Here is a 24,328-nt window from a genome sequence, read left to right on the forward strand (position 1 = left end):
CTCCGGAAACCGTACACGATGGCGCATAGGAGTAGTAGAGACTTAACAGGTCTGAGGACCTAAGTAAGTAAGTAAGTATCTCTAGTAGGTGGCCCAAGTGAGTTGGTAGTTGAAGCAAATTGGTCCCAATATTTCGGTCTTTTTTAGGAACCAAAATCCTCAACTCTTTCACTAGATTCGGGTTCGGTTCCATTATTTTAAGTAACTTTTCAAGCGTAGGTCTATTAGTTCTTTTGCAGCTTAGTAGAAATGCATTGATTCATGTTATTTTATAAAATGTACACATGTATATACCTTGTTTTACTCGTCGACATTTCTTTTAGACAATGTTTGACCTTTCTTAACAAAAATATGTACTTCGACATATAACAAAAATGTTGTTAAAATCAACAAATATTTGAAAACAGGGTTAGGAATCAACTGTAATTTCAATCTTTAAAGCAAATGTCAAAAAACCTTACTTAACTAGAGCTTTCGATTATTTTTGTTCAGTAGTTGCGAAATATAGACGTTGGATATTCTTGTGTTGCTGCATCGTGACCATTGTGTTTAACTAGCGCACTTTTCAAAATTGTAATAAATAATCTATTACAATTTTAAAAATTACAAGTTTATACCAATAAAATTGTTTTGATTTTCCCGCCATTTGTTGATACTTCGTTATTTTGTCAGAAGAAAACAAATTATCACCAAGAATTTGTTGCTTATTTAGCACATAATATATAGTTTTATCCGTTTGACTAAACTAAAATTTTAACTTAAAATCATGGAGGAAGATGGTAAAATTCAAAACCCATACTTTTCAATTCAATACAATCAATTATTTATTGCAGCACCGAGAGCAAAACGACAACGTGTAGACAAAGCTGGCCGATTTGCTGCTCTGGAAAAGCTAAAGAATTTAAAAGGAAGCAAAAATAAGTGCAATGTCGAAGAGGATGTAGATAACGTGTATGAAATTATTGATGAAAAAGACTATGAGAAGCGAGCAAAAGAAAAATATGGTGGTCACGATTGGATTGAAGATGGTAATTTATTGGAACCCACTCTAAAGTTTCTTTTAACATAAAAAACTGTTTACAGATGGGACGGGTTATTTGGAAGATGGCAGGGACTTCTTCGAAGATGAGGATTACTCGGAGGACGAAGGTGGTGCAGGTGGTAGAGATGCCAAGGGATCTAAAAAGCGCCCAAGAGATGCATCGAAGCCGACAAAGGGTAAAGGTTCTATAAGAAACCTATTTAGCAATGCCGTGCCTAAGAAAAAAGAACCTCTGATCAAGGTGGCGGAAGATGATGTTTTGGCTGATATTTTGGGGGAACTTGATGATGGCGGAAAACAAGCTGGAACGACAAATGGCGTAACATCGAAAACCCAGGGACATTATCAAACTACTTCAAAGATCAACCAAACGGATGCAGCCTTGGCAAAAGAGTATATGAATAGTTTCATCAACAACATCAAAATAAAAGAGAATCCAAAGAAAACTAATGACAGTACCAGTGACGATGAAATGCTCGACAAAATCCTTAAGCCACAGATGAAACCAAAGCCTGTAGTTTTGGCGGATAAGGAGGAAATCATTAAAACTGACAAAATAAACAAAGTGGCCTCAAAAAAGAATCCATTTTTAAAGGAAAAGAAGAAGGTGGAAAAAGAAGATGAAGAAGAAGAAAAGCCAATAGCTTCTACAGAAATTGAAGACATTCCTGATGACGACATGGACTTTAGTATGCTCAATGATGATGAGAATCAATTTGAAGAGAAGCCTGCAACCACTGCAAAACCAAAGGATGTCGAAGCAAAACAAGAAAAAAGTCCCAAAATTCAATCCAAACCGATAACTACTGCCGAGGATGATATGAAAAGCTTACTGAATAACTGGGAGAACATCTGCAATATGGATAACTTTGACGAAGAAATAGCCGCTGCAACATCGGCGACAGATGAGAGTGCTCTGGGTAGTGAGGAATTGAAGTTCTACTATTGGGAAGCTTGGGAGGATCCAGTGAGAATACCGGGTGAAGTTTTTCTTTTTGGAAAATTGCAGGGAAAAACTGATACAGACTCAAAGTCGATTTGCGTTCGAGTGGAAGACATAAAGAGAGTTTTATATCTTTTACCAAGAGAGTATGTAAGTATTAATATCTTTGCCTACGTTATTTGAGCTCTTAGTCCTTTTTATTTTGAATCTTGATTAATGTTTTATTATTGACGTTGGAAACCTTAGACTTTCATAATTGGCCCTACAGACTGGGACGGATGTCTGGCTAAACCAACTACCTAGCTATCTTCAGCTGCGCACGTTAAGTTGGTTGATGTCCTCTCCTACCACCCGAAGAAGTTTTTTGTCAAAGCATCCTAACACGTTCTCATCTTCCCTTGATAAAGTCTAATCCTCAATGCCTATAATGAAATCCGAGATTATGAGTGTCTGATAGATGGTGACTTCTGTTGATCGAGACAGGTCTTTACTACTCAATTGCCTTCTATGCAAGACTTATAAAACTTATTTATATATAATTTATAACGTCGGTTTCTCAACCTGAACTTAGGTAGCCTAGGTTGCTGTATAGTGACGTTTTGTACAAGAGTCGCTCAATGTCCTTTGTTGATGTACTTGGGTCCGGTTAGGTTAAAATGGCTCTACGTGATGGAGTTGGACACACTTAGGACCGTTTAATGAACCTTGAGGCTTCATTCTAAGCTCAAATTAACCAGAGAAACGTGAGAGACTGATTATGTTAATATGATTGAGATTGTTTAGATGGTTACAGAAAAATTCTCACAGGTAATTCTTGCGTTTTAGAGCTAAAGCTGTTTCCTACTCTTCCTCATCCATACAGCTTCTGTTTGTATGCAATCTGCTAACAGATAGCAAGTACCTAGAGGGCTTTAAATCTAGTGTAGTCCAAATGTTTCTCGTGACCTGACACATGGTGGTGTGCCTTCTTCATAGGTGTTAGGTAGAGTAGGGTGTCCAGTGCCGTAGATGCCGCACTCTTTATGTTGTCCTCATTTTCTTCAAGGCCAACGCGTTTTGTCCGCTCAACTATAGACAGAATGCTTCTAGACCTACTCATGATATCATATACGTTTTGAATTTCGTTGGTCTTTTCCAAAATTCGCCCTAATATGAATATTTCGTCTATCTGATTCGTCTGAAACCACACATAGTGTGCTGGATAAGATTTTCTAGGTTGGGTATATTGAGTTATTTGACAAGTCATCGGGCATACTTTCCGCTTCACCAACTTGGTTGATGAGCTAGTGCATGTCTCTATCATAAAATACCTCGATATTAGAAGAATTCCACATATGGGCTATCCTTAAGGGAAGATTTGTTGTTCTCAAGCTTTTACATGGCTTTCTTAACCTCTTCGATACTGGGCACAGGGACAGGGTCTTCATTGACTGGTCTCATGCTTCTTTCCTTCTCAGTTGTTTTATCTACATGATTTCCTTTCAGTAGCTGCTGAAAGTTCGTTCTGCTTAAACATATCTACAGTAGGTTTCCGGCGTGTGTTGGTGGCGCTACTGGACTCCAAGAGATACCTGAGCTGAGAAGCTTACTAACTTACTCAAGGTGGCGATATAGTACGGGGCGGACCTGGGCCTCAACCAACATGCGTCTCCAGCCAGCTCGGTCCCTACAAGCGTCTCCAGTTTCTCACGCCAAGTTAGTTGAGGTCCTCTCCCACCTGAGTGCGCCACCTGAGTCGCGGTCTTCCTCTACTGCGCCGTCCCTTGGGATTGAATTCGAAGACCTTCTGGGCTGGAGCGTTGATGTGCATTCGCTCTACATGACCTAGCCATCTAAGCCGTTGGACTTTAATTCTGCTATTGTTCGTCGTTATGTCTTCTCCTCCATTCTCCATCTATGCGTACGGGACCAAAACTTACCCGAAGAATTTTTATCTCGAAGCATCCTAAGACGCTCTCATCTTTCTTTGACAGGGTCCAGCGCCATAAATAAGATGGTGATTTTAGATGCTCGAGAGAGGTCTTTACTTCTCAATGCTAAGTCCAAAGAAGCAGCGATTTGCAAAAGTTATTCTTCGTTTGATTTCAGCGCTGGCGTCGTTGTCTGTGTTTATAGCGGTGCCTAGGTAGACAAAGTCCTTAACTACCTCAAAGTTATAGCTGTCCATGGTGACGTTTTGTCCAAGACGTCGTTGTTCAGTGTCCTTTTTTGACGAAAGCATATACTTGGTCTTGCCCTCATTGACCACTAAACCCATCTTCTTCGCTTCCATCGCAATGCTCAAAAACGTTTGAGGGATGCCAAAACTAGACATTGCTCTGTAGAGCCCTACCCTATAGATGCTGTCATACGCGGCTTTAAAATCGATAAAGAGATGGTGGGTATCGATTTGGAGTTCCTAGGTTTTTTCCAAGATCTGCCGTACTGTGAATATTTGGTCGATAGTGGACTTTCCTGATCTGAAGCGACACTGATAAGGACCAATCAGGTTTCTGACGAATGGCTTCAGACGTTCACATAATACGGCAGAGAGGATCTCATACGCAATGTTAAGGAGACTGATGCCTCTGTGGTTGGCGCTATTTAGATGGTCTTCTTTTTTATGTATCGCGCACACTACTGAGATTCCACTCATCGGGTATGCTTTCTTCCGACCATATTTTGAAATGAGTTGGTGCATGCTCCCTACCAAGTCATCGCCTGCTGCTTTGAATAGTGCGGCAGCGATGCCGTCAGACCCAGCAGCTTTGTTTGACTTCAGTTTCGATATAGCTATCTTCATTTCGTCGAAGTCGGGTAGGCAGAATTGTTGATCTGCGTCGCCGAGGTTGAGTGGTTCTATCTTCCTTACAGCGGAATTTAGTTCACCATCGCCGTTATATAATTTGGAGAAGTGGTCGATCGGAAAAGGACATGGCAGTCTCTTCCTTGTTTTAGCTTGGATCTTGTGGATATTGAGATGTGTGAACTGCGTACTACCTACCAGAACGTCTCGCCCCGAAGCGAAATCGATCAGCCTGAATCCGTTGTCGGAGGTGGTGTCGTGCAGGCTGTATCTCCAGATTGTGCCATCACATATGTCTTGTCCAAGAGCTCGCAGAATATGACTTTGGTGTCGTTATCTGTCTCCTCTGTTGGGGCATGCGCTCATGTTAGGCTTATGTTGAAACTCAAGACTTTTTGCGTGAGTCTAGTTCCAACAACAAATCCACACCCAAATAGACGTTGGCTTTGTTCTCTGAGCAGTTTCCGTAGTTTACATCGCAGTCTTTTAGTTTGAGTTTGCCCGGTGCATCCCATCGCACTTCTTGGATGGGGGTAATATCTGGCTTGCATCTGTTTAGGGCTTCCGCTAATTGTTCGGCTGCACGTAGTCTGTTAAGGGACCTTACATTCCACGTACAGATCCGAAGTTCGTTGTCCTTATTTAGTTTGCTTGGGTTGTCAACAGTAAATGCGTCCGTATCCGAGGCTTGTTGGAGCTTCGCAACTAAGCTGAGAAGCTGCGGATGCTTTTTTATTTCAACGCATTGGTTTTCCTCTTTATTTCTCTTTTCAAGGTACTCCTCTCTGGCAGCATTTGCATTAGTGCATTTTCCGTCTCCTGCTTTAATATCTCGCTTTCACCATCGGCACTGGTTCCACTCGTTGTTGACGCTTGTAGATGGAAGTTACGGCCGAGAATTTCTCGGTCAATTGCTTACTGTTGTTCCTGGTTTGCTAAGGCATTCAGTATTGAGTTTCTTCCTTTGGCTTTCTTTTCGTTTGACAATCGGGCTCTGAACCATGTCACACCAATAAAGTGGTCAGAGTAAGCTTCAGACGTCCAAGATTCTTACATTCACTAACCTCCAATCTGTGCATTCATGGATTTGGTGTTTCAATTTTGTCCTTGTCATCTCATGAAGGGAAGACCAACATCCGGCTGTTACCAACGCGGAGGTAATGTATGCACTTGATGTGCAGTAATAATATTGCTTAGGGCCTCCAGTTCCAAACACCGATAGCAAAAGGAAACGGCTCTTAAAAACGAAATTAGTGTTCTAACGTTCTGTGTTCTATTTTAAAATTTGAAAACTGTGTTAAAAACTCTACTTTTGTCTTATGATGATTTTTTTAATTTCAACAAAGGAGATTTCGTTGCACTCAGCAATTACCTTCAGCTCTTCAAGGTGCGTTTGAAAAAAGGAAATGTTTGAAATCATTTAAAACACCTTGGTCTAATAAACGATTAGTTATTTTTAAAAATGTGAAAAATAAAGCTTTTAACCAATTTAGAAAATCAAATTCCGAAGCTGACAGAAAGCTTTTCTGCCAATTTCGTAAAGAAAATGATTTTCTAAACAAGTATTTGCACAATCAATACATATTGAACATCCAAAGCCGTATTTCTTCGGATTCCAAAGCCTTTTGGACTTTTTTAAATAAAAAGAAACATTCTTTAGCTCTTCAGGAAAATATGGAATTTGATGGTAGTATTTCTTCTGATTTACAGAGTTCATGTGAACTTTTCTCAAATTTTCTTAAGTCGGTTTATGTTCAACATTCCGAATTAAAGCTTCATCAAACAGAAAGTGTATGCATTAACAATACTAATATCTTCATCTTTTCGAGTCTAACATTCTTAATGGTATCTCAAAATTAAAATCTAGCTCAAAGCCTGGTCCAGATGGAATTCCATCTCTGGTTCTGACGCAATGTCAATTCACATTAGTGTTCCCACTACTAATAATTTTTAATAAATCTCTGGCGAATTTCTTGATGAGTGGAAGTTCTCATATATAAGTCCTATTTACAAAAAATCTTATAACAAAATACCGCGCTATAACTAAGATCTCTGCAATACCTAAATTATTTGAGCTTATAGTAAAAGATCGTTTGTATTCTAGTATAAAAGACCATTTTTGCGTTGAACAACATGGGTTTATGCCAGGCGAGTCTACTTTAACAAATCTCATGCTTAATTGTAAATATGTAGTCGATTCATTAGAATCTGGTGATCAGGTAGGTACTAGCTAAACTTCGAGCTTTTGGCATTCACTTATTGCTTCTGAAATGGATTTCCAGCTACCTTTATAAAACAAAACACAATGTGTGAAATTGAGGAAATTCTTCTCTAATATCATACAAACTTCATCAGCAGTTCCTCAAGGTAGCCATCTGGGACCACTTCTTTACAATATATTTGTTAATGATATCCCCTCTCTTCTTAAAATTGCATCTTGTTTGATGTATGCTGATGACATGAACATTTTTCTTGTATCAAAAATAGAATTGATCAGCAAAATCTTCAAAATGATTTAAATGTTTTATCTGATTGGTGTGATAGGAATATCCTTTCATTAAATATCACAAAATGTAATGTGTTTACGGCACATCGTATTTTAGTTCCAATGATCCTCAACTACCAAATGTTCAACCAGATTCTTGATCGCAAATGTGAGATTCGTGATCTTGGAGTCATTTTTGATCCGAAGTTGTCTTTTTCGTTGCATATAGATTATGTAATTGCAAGACCTAATTCAATGCTTGGTTTCGTCAAGCGAAACTGCAACTAGTTTTCTAACCCTTATGCTCTGAAATCGGTGAACATGTCATTAGTCCGATCCTTGAGTATTGTTCAATTGTTTGGTGTCCTTCTACTTCCATTGGGATAACTCGTATTAGCAGAGTTCAAAAGGCTTTCACAAGATTTGTTGTTAGGCAACTGAAATGCAGAATTCATATCCTTCAAGATGTGCTTTGATTGGACTTGATTCTTTACAAAAAAAGTCGTTCTGTTCAATGTGTACTGTTTGTCCATGATGTATTTTCATACCGTATCAAATGCCCACAAATCATTTATAATTTTGAAATCTATATTCCAGAAAGAAGATTGCGTCTTCGTCATTTCTTTAACAATCCTAAACATAGATCTAATTATGGTTGCAACGAACCATTTTCTAGATGCATACAATTTTTCAACACTATATGTAATGTACTTGATCTTTTTACAAAAAGATGTGAATTTAAAATGCAATTGCAAAGCATATTATAAATTAGCTTTAAGTATTTAATTATAAGATCACAAGTTTCATTCTCCTGGGAATGAGAACTTTTATCCCGAATAGGGTTAAAAGCATCAGTCCTAAGGAAAACGCATTGTTCTATGCGAGCTGTAAAGAGGTTATTAGGGTTAAGAAGGTAAGTTTCCGTTGTTTTAAAGCCAATCCAACTGAGGAAACCCGGAATAAGTTCAAGCAAGCCAGGAAGGCATGCAACGCCCATATTCGACGGACCAAATTTTTACATGACCAAAAATTAAGCCAAAAAATACTGAAATGTCCCAAAGGCAGTCAAAATTTTTGGTCATTTGAACAAAATATGAGGAATTCTTCCTCTTCCTCGGTTCCTACGCTCGTTATCAATGACACTCCATTTGTTAGCTGTTTAGAGAGAGCTAATATTTCTGCTAAGCAGTTCGCCAATTCAACGCTGCCAGTAAGTGTTATGACTCCGCCTGTACTTGATCGAGTTAATGATTCTATGGGGCAAATCTTTTTGTGCACTCGTACTGTAGCGAGAGCCCTAAAAGATCTTAACATACATAAATCTGTTGGTCCGGATGGTATCCCCGCTATTGTTCTGAAGAGGTGTTCTTCATCGGTGGCAAAACCACTGCGTAAGCTTTTTCATCTGTCCTACTCCTCATGTCTCGTTCCAAGCGGATGGAAAACCGCATTTGTCCAGCCTATTCCCAAAAAAGGCGAATCTTCTTCACCGTCTAGTTATCGACCGATTGCACTTACGTCCCTTCCTTCCAAGGTCATGGAAACGCTGATTAATTATCAACTCAAGAAATATCTTGAAGAACGAAAGCTTCTTAATGACCGACAGTATGGCTTTCGTAGCAATAGGTCCACTCGTGCTCTCATGGTTCATCTCACCGAACAGTGGAATAAATCTTTACATAGTTTTGGAGAAAGTAAGATTATTGCACTAGATATTTCAAAAGCATTTGATAGGGTTTGGCATCAGGCTCTCTTATCGAAAATGCGTGCTTTCGGTTTGCATGAATCCCTCCTTCATTGGATTAGTAATTACCTTTCGAATCGTTCAATACAAGTTGTATTGGATGGATTCAAGTCTGAAAACCACAAAATAAATGGTGGTGTGCCCCAGGGCTCTGTTTTATCTCCAACACTCTTTCTCCTGTTTATTAATGATCACTAGTCTGCAACATCTAATGCAATACATTTTTTCGCTGACGATAGTACTCTTAGCTTTTCATATTCGTTTTCAGATTCACACCCCTCTTCTTCGGATGTGGAACTACAACGACAAAATATGATAAGCTCATTAAATTCCGACCTAAACAGCATGGTACAATGGGGAATAAGAAACCGCCTGGAATTTAATGCTTCGAAAACGCAATGCTGCCTTGTATCGTTAAAGCGAAATAACCCCCCCCCCCCCCGCCATTATACATAAATTGCACTTGCATCGAGGAAACTGAACATCTCGATATTCTTAGTATGTGTATCACCAACCACCTTTTGTGTAACGTTCACATACGCCATGTCGCCAAAAATGCCTCAAGATGTTTGGGTTTTCTAAGGCGATGCAAGAAGTTTTTCTCCCCCTCTGATTTGGCTGTAGAGGGGGAGAAAAACAGAGCATTTAGATTGATTGGTGACATTACCATCATAAGATCATTTACGTCACTTAAACATCGTCAAAATGTTTCTTGTCTCACTCTGTTTTACCGTTATTTTAATGGTTTATGCATTCCTCCCCTTAAACAGTTCAACCGTAATACTCGCGCTTCTAGGAATGCTCATCAATATACCTCCGAGCCCATCTTCTGTCGTACTGTCAAGTACAGAGATTCGTTCTTTAACCGTACTACGCGAATGTGGAATGCCTTACCAAATTCTGTCTTTCCTAGTCATTGCAATATTCAGGAATTCAAAACCAATGTGCACCGACATCTCCTTTCAACCCCTCTCTCCCTTTCCTAGTGCTCACACTGTGTCTACATAATAAGGGTTATATATCCTTTGAGTTTGCGCTTATTATAAAAAAAAATATGTCCGTAGATGAATAAATAAATAAATGAAAAAACAGGTATGGTGTTCTATTCACAATTAATTGAACATTCAAGATTCTATTAAACTATTGACAATGGCACAGAATTACTTAAAAGTGAAAATATTTGTATAATCAAAATCTTTCCTTTTCTTTGCAGATGCTCGATCCGATTACAAAAGAAAAGACCAATCAGAAAGTTGAACTCACTGACGTTTATAAAGAATTCGAAGAGGTGATATCAACTGAAATTGGTGTTGATGAATTCCGATCCAAACGAGTAACCAAAAACTTTGCCTATCACCCCATCGGTGTTGATGTTCCCGAAGTTTGTGAATACATTGAGGTAAAGTCCTAAATAAAACTTAGAAATTGTTTACGAAAAATATTATTATTTTATTGTTCCAATTGAATTAGATTCACTATAGTGGAAAAAAAGGACCACCAAATACCAAGACGAAATATAATTCGATTGCGTACATATTTGGTGCTAATACAAACTCACTTGAACGATTCATACTTGATCGCAAAATAAAAGGTCCTTGCTGGTTGACGCTAACCAATTTCACAATCAACAAAACGCCACAAAGTTGGTGTAAAACCGAAGTCACTTGTTCATCTCCAAACTTTGTGACTCTGTCTGAAAATCAAAAAATCCCGCCACCCCCAATTTGTGTTCTAACTCTCAATGTGCGAACTGCGTTGAATCCAAAATTGATGAAAAATGAAATCGTTATGATATCTTGTTTAGTTAACAATCGCTTCCGCGTGGATAAACCGCCTCCGAATCCACCGTTCAATCGACACTTTTGTGGCTTCACTCGACCAGTGACACAGAATTGGCCTTTCGACTTAAATATCAAACTTTCTCAATACAAATCGACCCAAGCCAAAAAAATGGACTCTGAAAGAGCCCTCCTGAGCTGGTTCCTTGCAACATATCAGAGTATTGATCCAGATTTGATTGTCACTCAAGATGCCGCTGATTGTCAACTGGATGTTATTTGTGACCGAGTGTCTACTTTGAAAATCCAGCTTTGGTCTCGATTGGGACGTCTGCGTATGTCTCAGAGTTTTGGAAAGCGAATGTTGGACTTTTTTGTCGGTCGAATGGTTTGCGATGTTAAGAGGTCAGCGGAAGAATTAATTAAATCCAGGAGCTTTGATTTGAATACACTGTGTGTGAATGTTCTTAAAATAAAAGAGGGTGAACGTATGGACGTCAATGAAGATGAATTACATCAGATGTTCGAGACTGGAGATGGAATCCTAAAACTGATCACATTGACCATGCAAGACTGTTCGTTTGTATTAAGACTTATGTGCGAGTTAAATGTGATGCCATTGGCAATGCAGATTACGAGTATTTGCGGAAATGTAATGTCACGAACTTTACAAGGGGGCAGATCGGAGAGAAACGAATTTTTATTGCTTCATGCTTTCACTGAAAAGAATTATATTGTTCCAGATAAGAAGAAGCGTGAGTTCACCAACTGGAATAGTACTCAAATTGATTTAGCTGACGGTAAGTGATGTTTAATATTATCTATACTATCTACTTAAAGAAAAAAAAAAGAATTTATTTCTTATAATCGTTAATCAATGTTTTTTAACGCCTTAACTGATTCATCATGTTAAGTTACTACTGATTGTAGTACCCGTGGCATGATGGTTAGTGCGTTGGATTGTCATGCAAGGGGTCTTAGGTTCAATCCCTGCCTGTGCCAGCTTAATTAAAAAAAAAAAAAAAATTTTCGCGGGTACTGCCTCTTGCGAGGAATTGACAAATCCTTCAAGAGTAATTCTTGTCATGAAAAAGTGCTTTCTCAAACTAGCCGTTCGGATTCGGCCTTAAATTGTAGGTCCCTTCCATTCCTGACAACAGTACTCGCACACAGGAATGGTTGAGGGTTGTAAGTCACTACGCCCTGGTTCACAACGGACTGTTGCGCCACCCCATTTGATTTTGAACTGATTCAGAATATTCCTTTATTGATCCTTTAATCTTCTCTGCATTTCCCCCAAAATTATTTTCATTTAGTTAATTCTTTTTTAGTTTAGTTGAGTTTATTTCATCAAACAAAGTTTTAAGGGCCTATTATGGATCACAACTCAACTTAGTTGAGTTGTAATCAAGACAACTCAATTTGAAGACAACTGCAAAAAAAAATGGTATTATGGGAGACAACTTTTTTCAGTTGAGTTGACCAAATACGTTGCCTACTTTTATGTGCTTGTTTCGTGTCAAAATCAGCTGTGTAAAGTAAAATACGTAGAAATTTCAAAATTTTGAATTCAGTGCAAAATTTTATAAAAAAGACAAAATAATAGGAAATGGAGAGTTCTATTGATTTGTTTCTTGGAAATTCGGAAGAAGAAAATCCCCGGAATGTTGCGCTGATGAGAAAAAATATTCGAGATCACTCCAATCCATTGGAACTTCCAAACAAAAAGTATTATTTATAAACGAATTCTTTGATGAGTGTTGATTTTAATGTCTTTGTTTTGTTTCAGATTTATAAGTTATTTTAGACTCAACAAAGACGCATTTGTTTATGTGCTAAATGAAATCAAAGATCATTTGAAACAACCACAGCGTTCCTCCGCAATCCCACCAATTTTCAAACTCTGCACTGCCCTACGTTTCATGGCAGAAGGAAGTTACCAAAAGTGCAGTGGTAATGATTTTAATTTAGGCCTTGCTCAGCCAACAGTTTCGGTAGTGTTAAAAGAAGTGCTAGAAGTAGTAGAAGAACTTATCTGTCCACAATGGCTTAAGGCTCGTATGACAAATGATGAGATGAATTTATTAAAAATTCATTTTTTACCAGAAAACCAGATTTCCTGGAGTAATAGGATGCATCGATGGAACTCATGTTCGAATCATAGCACCAAAAAAAATCTTCAACATCTCTATTTAAATAGAAAAGGTTACTACAGTCTGAATGTCATGATTGTAAGTGTATATGCCATCTTTAGCATTTTGAATTGGGCAGGTTTAGCTATTTTTAATCAAAAAAATTATTTTCTTTCAGATGTTTATATTATTATTTGTAAAACTTACATTTTTTTCTCCATTTTCTTAAAAAAATTGGTTTTCAATGAACTGTTGATGCCTACCGTTATTTTTTTGTACACACAAATGCACTACACAACTAGTAAATATCAGTTGCTCAATTTTGACAACAATCACAACTGAGAGACAACTCAACTGGCTTACATAATACCCCGAACACATTTAAAAAGTCAACCATTTTTTAGTTGACTACTGGTTGACTTGTGACAGTCAACTAGTTGTGATCGGTAATACCGATTGCCGGATTACAACTCAACTTTGTTCTTAGTTGTCTTACATAATAGGCCCTTTAATTCCTTAGTAATTACTTGATAATAAATAAACTTGGTGTTCGATTCTATTAAGGATCCTATTGGTGGGTTTGAATGAGAGATTTTGCGCTCTATCTTCTTCAAAAATAGGTCTGATTGGTACTGCATGATGGGTGTTACTTGTGTTGAATCGTAGATTGTTTTGTTTGAATACCATTTTGTATTTGGTTTTCTAAAAATTCCGCAGCATAGTCGCAGGTTCTGTCGTTCAAATTTCTAGAATTATTTGGCAACTGTTGGTGATATGGTAAACCAAGTGCAGAATCCGTACGTAAGAATGGTTTTCATTAATGTCTTATACATTCGAATTTTGGTGTTCTTTTTCAGAAAATTCGAATTAAATAATATTTTCAATGAACCAACTGCAATTTTTGCCTTTTCATAACGAAGCCTGTATTTACGGGAAAAAAAGGGATGTGTTCAGAACCTATATATATTGCAGAGGTTCTGTTTGTGAAAAAGTTTAATATCAAATTAATGAGCCAATTCGGAAAATTCAGTTGTATGAGTTTAAAAATAAGACCAAAGTGCCAAAGCGAATCGAACGCTTTTTTCAAGGTCAATATCCAAGCACACTGTACACGTTTTATTCCTAAGATTGCGAACTACTTTATCTTGGAAAAGAAGCAATGCATGTTCAGTGCAGTTGCCTTTTTTAAAACCAAATTGGTTTCTTGGAATGATGTTTTCATCTTCACAGAAGGTGTTTAAGGGATTAGACAGCACTCGTTCAAAAATCTTACCGATGTTTGAGAGAATCGAGATCGGTCGAAAGCTATCAACCTCTCGACGTGCCTTTTTCTTTGATATTGGTAAGATCTTTACCTGTTTCCATGATGTCGGAAAGGAACCATTATAAATGCACTGGCTAAAAACAATTGATAAGACAGTGTTCAGAGAGAACGGGCATTTTTTTTTAAATAAAATTTGAAATGTTAACAACGCCTGATGACTTTTTGCTATTGAGCCTTGATCTATAGACATTGAGAATGTTCGGAGAAGTGAACGGTAATGTCCCTGGAGAACAGGTGATGTTATTTGATGAAAATGTTGTCAAAGTTTCAGAATTGGTTTCTCTAAACAAATTTACGGTGGAGATCACTTCATTTTCAAAATTAGGGTCAGCTGTTGCTATTTCGGAGTAATTAGTGGAGTAAAAGTCCTTAAATGCACTTAACTTGGACTGTTTTTCGACAAGTTCTTCCCCGTTGTATAGAATATTCTGATAAGAAATATCTATACCGAAAATTTGGGAACCGTGACCCTATCAATTTCTTTAAAAGAATAAGGTCAAGGCGTAATTTTACTTACTCTGGATTTAAAGGAATTATTAAGATCGATGTTTACATTTTCCTTAATGATTTTACTTATGCACTGAATTTTTGACTGGAGTTCACAATATTCAGTATTCACTCTTATGATATAACGATGGTAAAGTCTTTTGAGTTGTCTAAGCCATAATTTACGTAGATCAATAAGTTATTTCTGTTTATTAGTTGAGAGTGACCTTCAACACTTGACATAATTTTTGCATTTGGAGTGTTGATAATAGAGTCAATCTCTGAATTTGATACGTTTTGCTCGTTTGGTAGAATGAGAGAAGACAATTAGTCGTGAAGACTAATTTGAAATGCCCTCCAGTTAGTGTTTTTGAAGCTTCTGTAATTCTGTATGTGGGTAACGGCATCAAAATGGTAGTAGAATCATCAAGGACAACTTGGAAAGAAACTCCAAAATGGTCAGAGATCGTTGCAAAGGTCTTACAGAATCCGGATATCAAAAAAATCTTAAAAAGAGTAAGCTCTAGGATAAGTTGGTTTGTCTGATCGTATAACATCAAGGTTTAAGTATGGCCCGTCGAAAACACAATTATTTAAAATATTTCCATTACTATTGTTTAAATTATCTCCATTACCAGAATTTAATGGGATGTATATGCTCCCAATCAAAACACGAGATAGATGAGGGTTTATATCTATGTCACCATAATGGTTACCTGAAATTAAAAGCAAATTATTTCAAATAATAATTTTATTTAAGGTGAACTAGGGCTTCACCCAACAAACTTCCCCATCTAGCTCGGTCCCTAGCTAAATAATGTCTATAGTTTCGCGCTCCAAGCTGGGTGAGGTCACCTTCTACTTGTACGCGCCACCTGATCCGCGGGCTTCCTCTACTGCGCTGTCCTGGGTGTGGAATCGAAGACATTCCGGGTAGGAGCATTGGTTTTCATGCGCTCCTCTACGTGATACAGCCATCTCAGTCGTTGGACTTTTAGCTTTTTAGCTCAGTCTGTAGTGCTATACAGTCCCAACAGCTCGTCGTTCTATCTTCTCAGCCACATCAAAGAATTAGCCTTTTGGTAAGAGTAATTCTTCGTTTTATCTCAACGCTGGGGTTGTTTTTTGCGTTAACAGCGGAGCCTAGGTAGACGAAGTCCTTAACTAAATCAAAGTTACGTATCAGGATCTGCCGTAATGTGAATATTTGATCGACTGTGGACTTTCCTGGTCTAAAACCACTCTGATAAGGACCTATCAGGTTGTTGACGATGGGCCTTAGACGTTCACATATTACGGCAGAGAAGATTCCTCTATAGTTGATGCAGATTCCTTTTTCAGGATCGAGCAAACAATACTGAGGTTCCATTCATCGGGCATGCTTTCTTCCGACCATATCTTTCAGATAAGTTGGTGCATACGCCTAACCAAATTAACTCCAGCTTCTTTGAAGAGCTCGGCATGCAAGCCATCCGCTCCCGTGGCTTTTTTAGACTTCAGTTTAGATATGGCAATCTTTTTTTAATGAATAATCGCGCCTGACAGCGGAATTCGGTGTGCCGTCTTACAGTGTGCAGAAGTGGTCCTTCCATATCCTCAGGATTGACAGCGGTTCCGCTATGATGTTTCAACTTCCGTCTTTACAATCTTCGGTTCTAGGTTTATGTACCTGTGAATTTCGTTTCACCTGTTCATAAAACTTTCTAAATTCATTCCTGCTTTTAAACCTCTCAACATCTTCGACCGCACGCTTCTCATGCCCACTCTTTTTCCTTCTGAGAAGTCGGTGTTCCTCTTGCCTCTTCTGCTCATGGAGCTCATGAGCAGCTCAAGTCCTCTTTTGCAGCGCCGCTTTACGTGCATATTGTTTGGCTGCATTTGCCTGCCGACATTCATCATCAAACCAGGGGCTCCTTGTTGGTGGTTTCTTGAAACTTAGCACATCAGAGGCAGCATCTCTGATTGCATCTTGGCAATGTTGCCACTGGTTTCGATACATTGTGTTGGCGGCACAGAACTTCGAGAGACGTTACTTGTAAGTCGGTCTGAGAAGGATTTGGCGATCTCTGGCGATTGTAGCCGTTCGACGTTGTAGCTTCTCCCAGCACCTCTCTGTTTTGCGTTGGGTCTGAAGACCCGAAATGCTACCTTGACTACAACGAGGTAGTGGTCCGAGTCTATGTTAGCTCCTCGGAAAGGTCAGACATTCATGGTGCTGAAAGCGTGTCTAGCGTCGATCGCAGTACGGTCAATCTGGTTTACGGTATTTTGACATATATTGTTCAAGGTGCTTTGTAAATGTTGAGGTGTGAAAATGTGCCTGAGCTTAAATTCGCTATCGGAAAGGTTGTCGTGCAGGCTGTTTTTCCCAATTATTCCACCAATGTCTTCACTTAATAATCGACTCAGACTGAAATTAATAATATCGCAATCGCTATTAGTTACTCTTAAACACCTAGGCAATGGTTCGTTGTCTGCATAATTTGTTTTGTGGTATGAAATCTTAAGAAGCAACCGAAGGACACCAAATAGTACTACAGTACTCAAGAGTAGATCTAACAGACATTTCAAAGTCTTTTTTAAAAGGTTACTATTCAAGAAAATATATTGTTCATTTTATAATTATAGTTTTTTTTGATTTTGAGAAAAAGTTTAATTTTGACATTTTGCAATATACAGGGTGTAAGGAGTTAACCAAACACCAATTAGATAATTTCCCAAGATCTTGAAATAAAATGCATTACTGCTCTGTTTATATACAACGAAAGACTTTTTTATCATCCGCAAACATAAGGAATTGTGATTTTAATAATAGGAAAAAGAGAGCTCCGCCATGGCTTCCTAGAGGTACTCCCGAAAGTAACGATGATAGGTGACGAAAGAATGTTATTAATACCACCATATTGAATACGATTCTTTAAATATGCATCTATCCATTTTCAATAGTTACCTATTTTTGTAACTTTATAAGTAATTTTGTCATTATTATTATAACTTAATTGAAATGGTAGCTACCAGGACTTTACGATAAAACTTTATATGTAATGAATTATAATTAAACCGATCAAATTCTTTTGACAAAAATTCGTATACACAACATCATTTAAAAAATTTTAAGGTTTGTGCTAGTAGATCTACCAGCAACATGGAAAAACAATGCTTTTAAGAATTGGAGTTAATCTGTCATAAATAAAAAAATAAAATTAGGTGGCGCAAGAGTCCGTCTTTTGTAAATTAATTTTTCAAAAATGTTTGGAATTGTAGTTATGTATCTAACAAATAGGGCGATAGCCAGAAACTTCCTGCTTTTTGCCTGTTTACTAAATTTATGTAATTAAAGAACGTTTGTATGTATTTACAAACTCACCACTTTCCAGGGAACTATTAAAATGTATTTCTAAAGGAACTGCAATTACTCTCGCACACCTCTGTAACATAATAGGAGGGATTCCATCTATGGCAAGGTGTGAGTCAACTTAAATTTCATATAAGGCTTGTTCAATTTTCGAAGTTGTAAGGTTCGAAGTTCCAATTTTAAAATAACTACATTTTTGCATGACCAGAAATTATGGCAAAAAATACCACAATGTCCCAAAGGTATTTAAAATTTCTGGTCATTTGTAAAAAATGTGCTACACTACTACATTGTCAATTTAAAAAAAAAAACTCGTTTCCAATTACACTCCTTTTGTAAGCTCGATTGATACAGCCAATTTGCTTGCAACATAGTTTGCTGTTAATTCGATGCTGCCAATGAGTGACAATGCAAACGCTAATGCAAATCACCAATTGACGAACATACGATGATCTACCAGAAGCATTTATATTGATCCCCCGACATGCAGGGAAATAAGAACCGCGATACATCTCTTAAAGAACAACAAAGCAGCTGGGCTGGATGACATACCTGCAGAATTCCTCAAAGCAGACCCCGACTTGGCTGCCGGTATTTTGTTGCTACTTGTTAAGTCTGTTTCGTCAAGCTACCAAAAAAAGTTGATCTTAAGAATTGTAATAACTGGCGTGAAATCACCATTCTGTCCGTATATCCAAAGTAACCATCATTGTTGAGAGGGTAAAATCTAAGATCAAGTCTACGTTCAAGAGGCATCAAGCGGGATTTCGCAGGGGTCGATCATGTGTCGACCACATTAACACCTTGCGAATTATTCTTGGACAATCTTCGGAGTACCAATCACCGCTTAACCTCATGTTCATCGATTTTGAAAAGGCCTTCGATCGCGTTAGTCGTGATGTTATCTGGAGATCGCTTGTTGCTAGAGGCATTCCCGATAAAATTGCTGCTATAATAAAAGCGTCTTACAACAACACAAGTTTTTTCTTCTTGCACAATGGACAGCTTTCCGACGCATTTGAAGTACGACAGGGAGTGAGACAGGGTGAAGTATTGTCACCGATTCTGTTCTTGCGAGAAGGTTGCAAGCTTCTGTCAACAGCTGTGTACGTTACATCCAAACGCTGGTGTGCTCTTAGCCCTTATTTTTATAAATTACCTTTCATTTGAAAATTCTAACTTACTTAATTGTTTCGCTGATAACAGTACATTCAGCTTTTCGTATTCGTTTGTAGATTATCATCCTTGTTATTTGGATGTGAACTACCAACGGCAGCATATAGCAAGCTCATTAAACTCTGATCTTGGCATTATCCAATGAAACAAGAAATCGTGTAGAATTTAATTCTTCAAAAATTCAATGCTGTCTACTGTCTCAAAAGCGTAACCCTCCCCATGCCACTACCTATGAGTGGTACTTGCATTGAGATGACTGAACAGCTGTCAGTTTTGGTATGTGCATCACAAAGCACTTGTTGTGGATTTATTACATATTCGACATCGCCAAAAATGTTGCTAAGAGTTTAGGTTTTCTCAGACGATGCAAGAAGATTTGTACCACTTCTGATCTGCCTATAATTTACAAAAATTTGTATTCGTCCAAAACTCGAGTATAATTCTCATAATTTGGCTCGTGCCGCAATAACGAACTTGAGTCTTCTGGGTAGAATTGAAAAGAGAGCTCTAAAAATGATAAGAGATCGTTCTTTTACCGATTCATTTGCTTTTCGCGAACACTGCCGCAGACTATTATGCCTATCATTGTTTTATAGTTGTTTTTATTAATAATTCTCTAGTGAAATAGCCTGTTGCATTCCTCCCCTTAAACAATTCAACCGTACTACCCGTACTGCTAGGAATGCACATCAGATTACCCTTGACGACGTACTGCTTTACCGAACTCAATATTTCCCACTGATTACAATGTGAAGACATTTAAAACAATAACCCCTTTAGTCCGCATACAATTTACAAACAAATTGAGATAGTTATTAACTGCATTCAAATTTGTTTAAGTAAAATTGTTCACAGCAACACACAAACTGCCTATCGAATTTCAATCCAGGTTACGACGTTCGAAAAATTTGACTATAAGCCCGATTGTTGAAAAAGTAAGGACCCCTATTATGAATTGCAAATTTACAATAACTTATTGAAATATGTCTACCAGCAATACCTTTGGAGATGTTGAACTATTGCTAGTTTTCTGATATTTCTTATATCACAGTAAAAGTTATTATCCAATTGTTTAGGCGGACCTTCTGTCACCTTATTTCTAATAATATTCTTACTTCATTACCACTCCTGTGTGACTTACCCGAAACCACAAAATCGCCTCCATCAGTTTTATGTGTTTTACAAAATTTGCTGACTCGATAAGTAAAAATCGTTACCAATAACAGCTGCCCTTCTTCTTGTGCTTCTATTTTTCAGCATTCGTTAAAGGAAAAACCTTTTAATGTCATGATGATCATGTTTTTTCTTTGTAAATTATAGCCCTACCCCTCATTTACCTATGTCCTCATTAATAACATTTAAAATATTTTAGGTGATGCAACAAAAACAGCGGCAACAAGAAAGAAAGCTGCCTACTCGGGAGGTTTAGTTTTAGAGCCGGTGAAAGGACTCTATGACAAATACATTCTTCTCATGGATTTCAACTCTTTATACCCCAGTATTATTCAAGAGTACAACATATGCTTCACAACAGTTCCCCAACCGGAGAAAGATGAAGAGCTTGCCACGCTTCCAGATTCAAGTGTAGAACATGGCATTCTTCCCCGACAAATCCGTCGGTTAGTTGAGAGCAGACGCGAGGTTAAGAAACTCATGGCTGCATCGGATTTAGAACCAGAGCTAAAAATGCAATACCACATCAGGCAGATGGCCCTTAAGCTAACAGCAAATTCAATGTATGGATGTCTGGGTTTTGCCCATTCTCGTTTCTTTGCCCAACACTTGGCCGCTTTAGTGACGCATAAGGGTCGAGAGATTCTAATGAACACTAAGAGTCTAGTTCAAAAACTAAACTACGAAGTCGTTTATGGTGATACAGACAGTATTATGATAAACACAAATAGCTTGGACTATGATCAAGTCTTTAAAATTGGTCATAATATCAAACAAACTGTAAATAAGATCTACAAACAAGTGGAACTCGATATTGATGGTGTTTTCAAATGTCTTCTTTTGTTGAAAAAGAAGAAGTATGCTGCTGTTACTGTGAGTAAAACACCTAAGGGCGAACTAAAGTTCTCACAGGAACACAAAGGTTTGGACATAGTTCGACGAGATTGGTCACAAATTGCTGTAATGGTGGGAAAAATCGTACTCGATGAAATTCTATCCGACAAGCAACATGACGATAAAATTGATGCAATTCACAATCATTTAGAAAAAGTCAAGACTAATATTGAAGAAAACAGTGTACCTCTTCCAATGTTTGTGATAACCAAACAGCTAGCCAAAGCACCCAAAGAATTTACTGGAAATAGTGCTGTGACACAGTCTCACGTTCAAGTTGCTCTGCGAATGAATGACACAAAAAATCGACGCTATAAGAAGGGCGATATGGTAGACTACATAATTTGCGATGATGGAACTTGTAACCCGGCGACGCAAAGAGCTTATCATTTGGATGAGATTAAATCAAGTGAAAACTTGAAAGTAGACAAAATCTACTATCTGGCTCATCAAATACATCCAGTTATTTGGAGAATGTGTGATCCATTGGAGGGAACCGATGCAAGTAGAATTGCTCAATGCCTCGGACTGGATCCGAGTAAATTTAAAATTGCTGCACAAAGGTTAGTTTTTTTTCAAACCCTCATTTTCAATTTTTTGTTACTATGTTAAGATTTCAGATCCCAACAAGAAAAAATGGATGATGGTATTGGGGAATCGATTGTTAAATCGTCTTTACAGAAATTCCTTCAGTGTGAAAAATTCGAATTTGCATGTGTAACATGTAAAACAAATAATATTGTAGCCTCCGCCTTCAAACCCGCAGTCAACAGATCGTACGATGCAGTTCTGGCTAAATGTTCCAACTCCGAATGTGGGGCGTGTCCCTACAAGTATGTTGTATCGATACGTAACCAGCTCATCTTGGCAATGCGAAAACACATAAAGCGATTCTATGAAAATTGGTTGGTATGTGACGATCCAGCGTGCAACAGTAACACGAGAAGATATTCCCATGTGACACATAGTCGAAGGCCAATATGTTTGGCTTGCAAGAAAGGAGTCCTCATACGACAATTTTCAGAGCGAGATCTCTACAATCAACTCACCTATTTACAGTATATGTTTGATTTGAGTAAACATCAACAGAAGAGTAAGTAAAAAATTAAATGTGAGTTATTTGAGGAGTTTTATTAATCTTTAAATTTCATTTAGATGTGAACTTAACTCCAGAAATAGAAACTGCCTACGCAATGCTCAGGGAAACAGTAGAACAACAATTAGACAGATCAGCCTTTTGTACCATAAGTTTGGCAAAATTGTTTGACCAGTTGTCGTCGTCATAATTAGATATTAAAATACATTAAATTGGTTTATTCTCAAAACAAAATAACTTTCTAATAAATTGTACATTATTTTTCAAATTTGGATATTTTATTTAAAGAGATATAAATCAATGATTATACTTGTGACAGGAAGATTTTGAGGGCAGCAAATAACCTTTAAATGAAATTGTTCAACAAAATATTAATCGAAACAGAGTTTTTAGTTTTTGAAATTATGAAATGCAATATGTAGTCATTTATAAAGTACTTAGCTAGAGCTATCCTTCTACCTTCCCAGAATCTTCACCCCTTCCCACATAGACAAGGCACACAAGCCAACGTTTATGTCATCAACTCCCATCCCACCTCCCACGTTGTTGTAGGGAAAAAGCTAGACAGCGCTTCTCTCTCCGGTGTTCCTTCCCACCCTAGGTAACCTAGCACTATTGCTGTTTATCGATCCTAATCATTTCCTCACATATCAGAATGATGTTCCTAACATCAACTGACTCCTTGTCCTATCTCTTCCTTTCCAACCACCTCTTATCTTTATTGGGCTGGATCTAAGGTGTTTAACGACCCATGCCGATGATCAGCCTGGCTGGGGCTAAATTTAAAAATAGCTCAGTCTCTAACGGAGTATCTGGATACCTGGCGACCTCCGGATTAACAAGCCTAGAATCTCTTTTTTCTTCGCAAATAGTGGGACCAAATATGAATAAAAACAGAAAAGAAAAGAATGATGAGACCGGTATCTCTTCAAGACAGAGGGGCAGTTTGGCGTCAATGCTTGTCGTATCTCCTGCGGCCAACAAAGAGAAGGGAGTAGTGACAATCCATGGACCCTCCTCTGATTTTGATAGCAACGAGAGTAGGAAGGTAGCGATACCTTATTCCAGTAGTGGTGGGGTTGTGAATAATGGGCCTACCGCTACTAGTGAGAGTACATCAAGAAATGAAAAGGGGAAACTCTCAAAAAGCCTATACGAACAAAGACGTCAAACTGGGAAAATCCTAGAGGTGTCTGGTGCATCATTGGAGGCTGAAAGGACATTGCAGCAAACCGCTCGCGTTGAATGAGCAAGCAGTGTTCTTGCTGCAACAATTTCCAGTAAAGACTCTACGTCTAAACGCGAAAGGTCTCTTGAGGGGGCCATACCGACACCAAAACGGCCTTGTATGTACAACACCAACACTCCCCTCAATACCATCAGGAAACAAGCCAGTTTTGTCGCGTCACGAAGGGCAAAGTCGTGGTTGCTGTCATTGACAGGAGCTTTTTAGGTATTTTGAGAGAGTTTCCAGGACCACTTCCTTCCATAAGCGAGGGGGGTTGGCATCAGGGTCATTTTAAACTGATGTTTTGTGGCGACAAGAGGTCTTGTGACTTATACAAGCTCGCTGTCAGCCAGTTATGTGAAGCACGGTACAATGATTTGGAAGGCATTCCGCCTTAATTTTAGACCTATGGACTTAGCCTCGTCAAAGAACTTTAATTGGACTCCTTTAATTAAGGCTGGGTTAACAAATGGAATTTTGTATTTCTTCGAGCACAGGTCTAATTCGGTTCAGTCCACACGGATCACCCCAAAGTTATTTTAGGGTATTAAGATGATTTCCTGAAAGAGGTATAGCAACGTCTTCCGCATAGGAATCCAGACTAATTACGATTTTATTTACCACCAAGCAAAAAACACCTTGCGGTGTCCCTCTACTAACGAATCTTCTAACAGAATGCTAGTCAGC

At 38.1% G+C, this 24,328-nt stretch overlaps 2 protein-coding genes across 2 annotated transcripts; both read left to right on the forward strand.

Moving 5' to 3' along the window:
- The first annotated feature begins 643 nt into the window (after positions 1 to 643).
- LOC129942199 (DNA polymerase alpha catalytic subunit) lies at positions 644 to 22,675 on the forward strand. Its single transcript, XM_056051082.1, has 8 exons — positions 644 to 779; positions 834 to 1,028; positions 1,084 to 2,135; positions 10,213 to 10,398; positions 10,470 to 11,577; positions 20,623 to 21,880; positions 21,938 to 22,410; positions 22,473 to 22,675. Exons 1-8 carry the CDS (start codon positions 767 to 769, stop codon positions 22,601 to 22,603), a joined length of 4,416 nt encoding a protein of 1,471 aa, XP_055907057.1. The 5' UTR covers positions 644 to 766; the 3' UTR covers positions 22,604 to 22,675.
- Positions 12,142 to 13,417, forward strand: LOC129942582 (uncharacterized). Its single transcript, XM_056051624.1, has 2 exons — positions 12,142 to 12,505; positions 12,567 to 13,417. The coding sequence occupies exons 1-2, from the start codon at positions 12,387 to 12,389 to the stop codon at positions 13,249 to 13,251; spliced, it is 804 nt and encodes a 267-aa protein (XP_055907599.1). The 5' UTR covers positions 12,142 to 12,386; the 3' UTR covers positions 13,252 to 13,417.
- Positions 22,676 to 24,328: the final 1,653 nt, after the last annotated feature.

Source organism: Eupeodes corollae, chromosome 1 (assembly GCF_945859685.1).
Source record: "Eupeodes corollae chromosome 1, idEupCoro1.1, whole genome shotgun sequence".
Classification (NCBI taxonomy): domain Eukaryota; kingdom Metazoa; phylum Arthropoda; class Insecta; order Diptera; family Syrphidae; genus Eupeodes; species Eupeodes corollae.

Bases quoted from the DNA above. Each gene is read 5' to 3' on its own strand.
- LOC129942199 (XM_056051082.1), top strand. The intron at 11,578-20,622 runs GTAAGTGATGTT...AAAATATTTTAG, and splicing joins TCAAATTGATTTAGCTGACG to GTGATGCAACAAAAACAGCG. The intron at 22,411-22,472 runs GTAAGTAAAAAA...AATTTCATTTAG, and splicing joins GAGTAAACATCAACAGAAGA to ATGTGAACTTAACTCCAGAA.
- LOC129942582 (XM_056051624.1), top strand. From the start codon at position 12,387: ATGGAGAGTTCTATTGATTTGTTTCTTGGAAATTCGGAAGAAGAAAAT. The intron at 12,506-12,566 runs GTATTATTTATA...GTTTTGTTTCAG, and splicing joins TTGGAACTTCCAAACAAAAA to ATTTATAAGTTATTTTAGAC.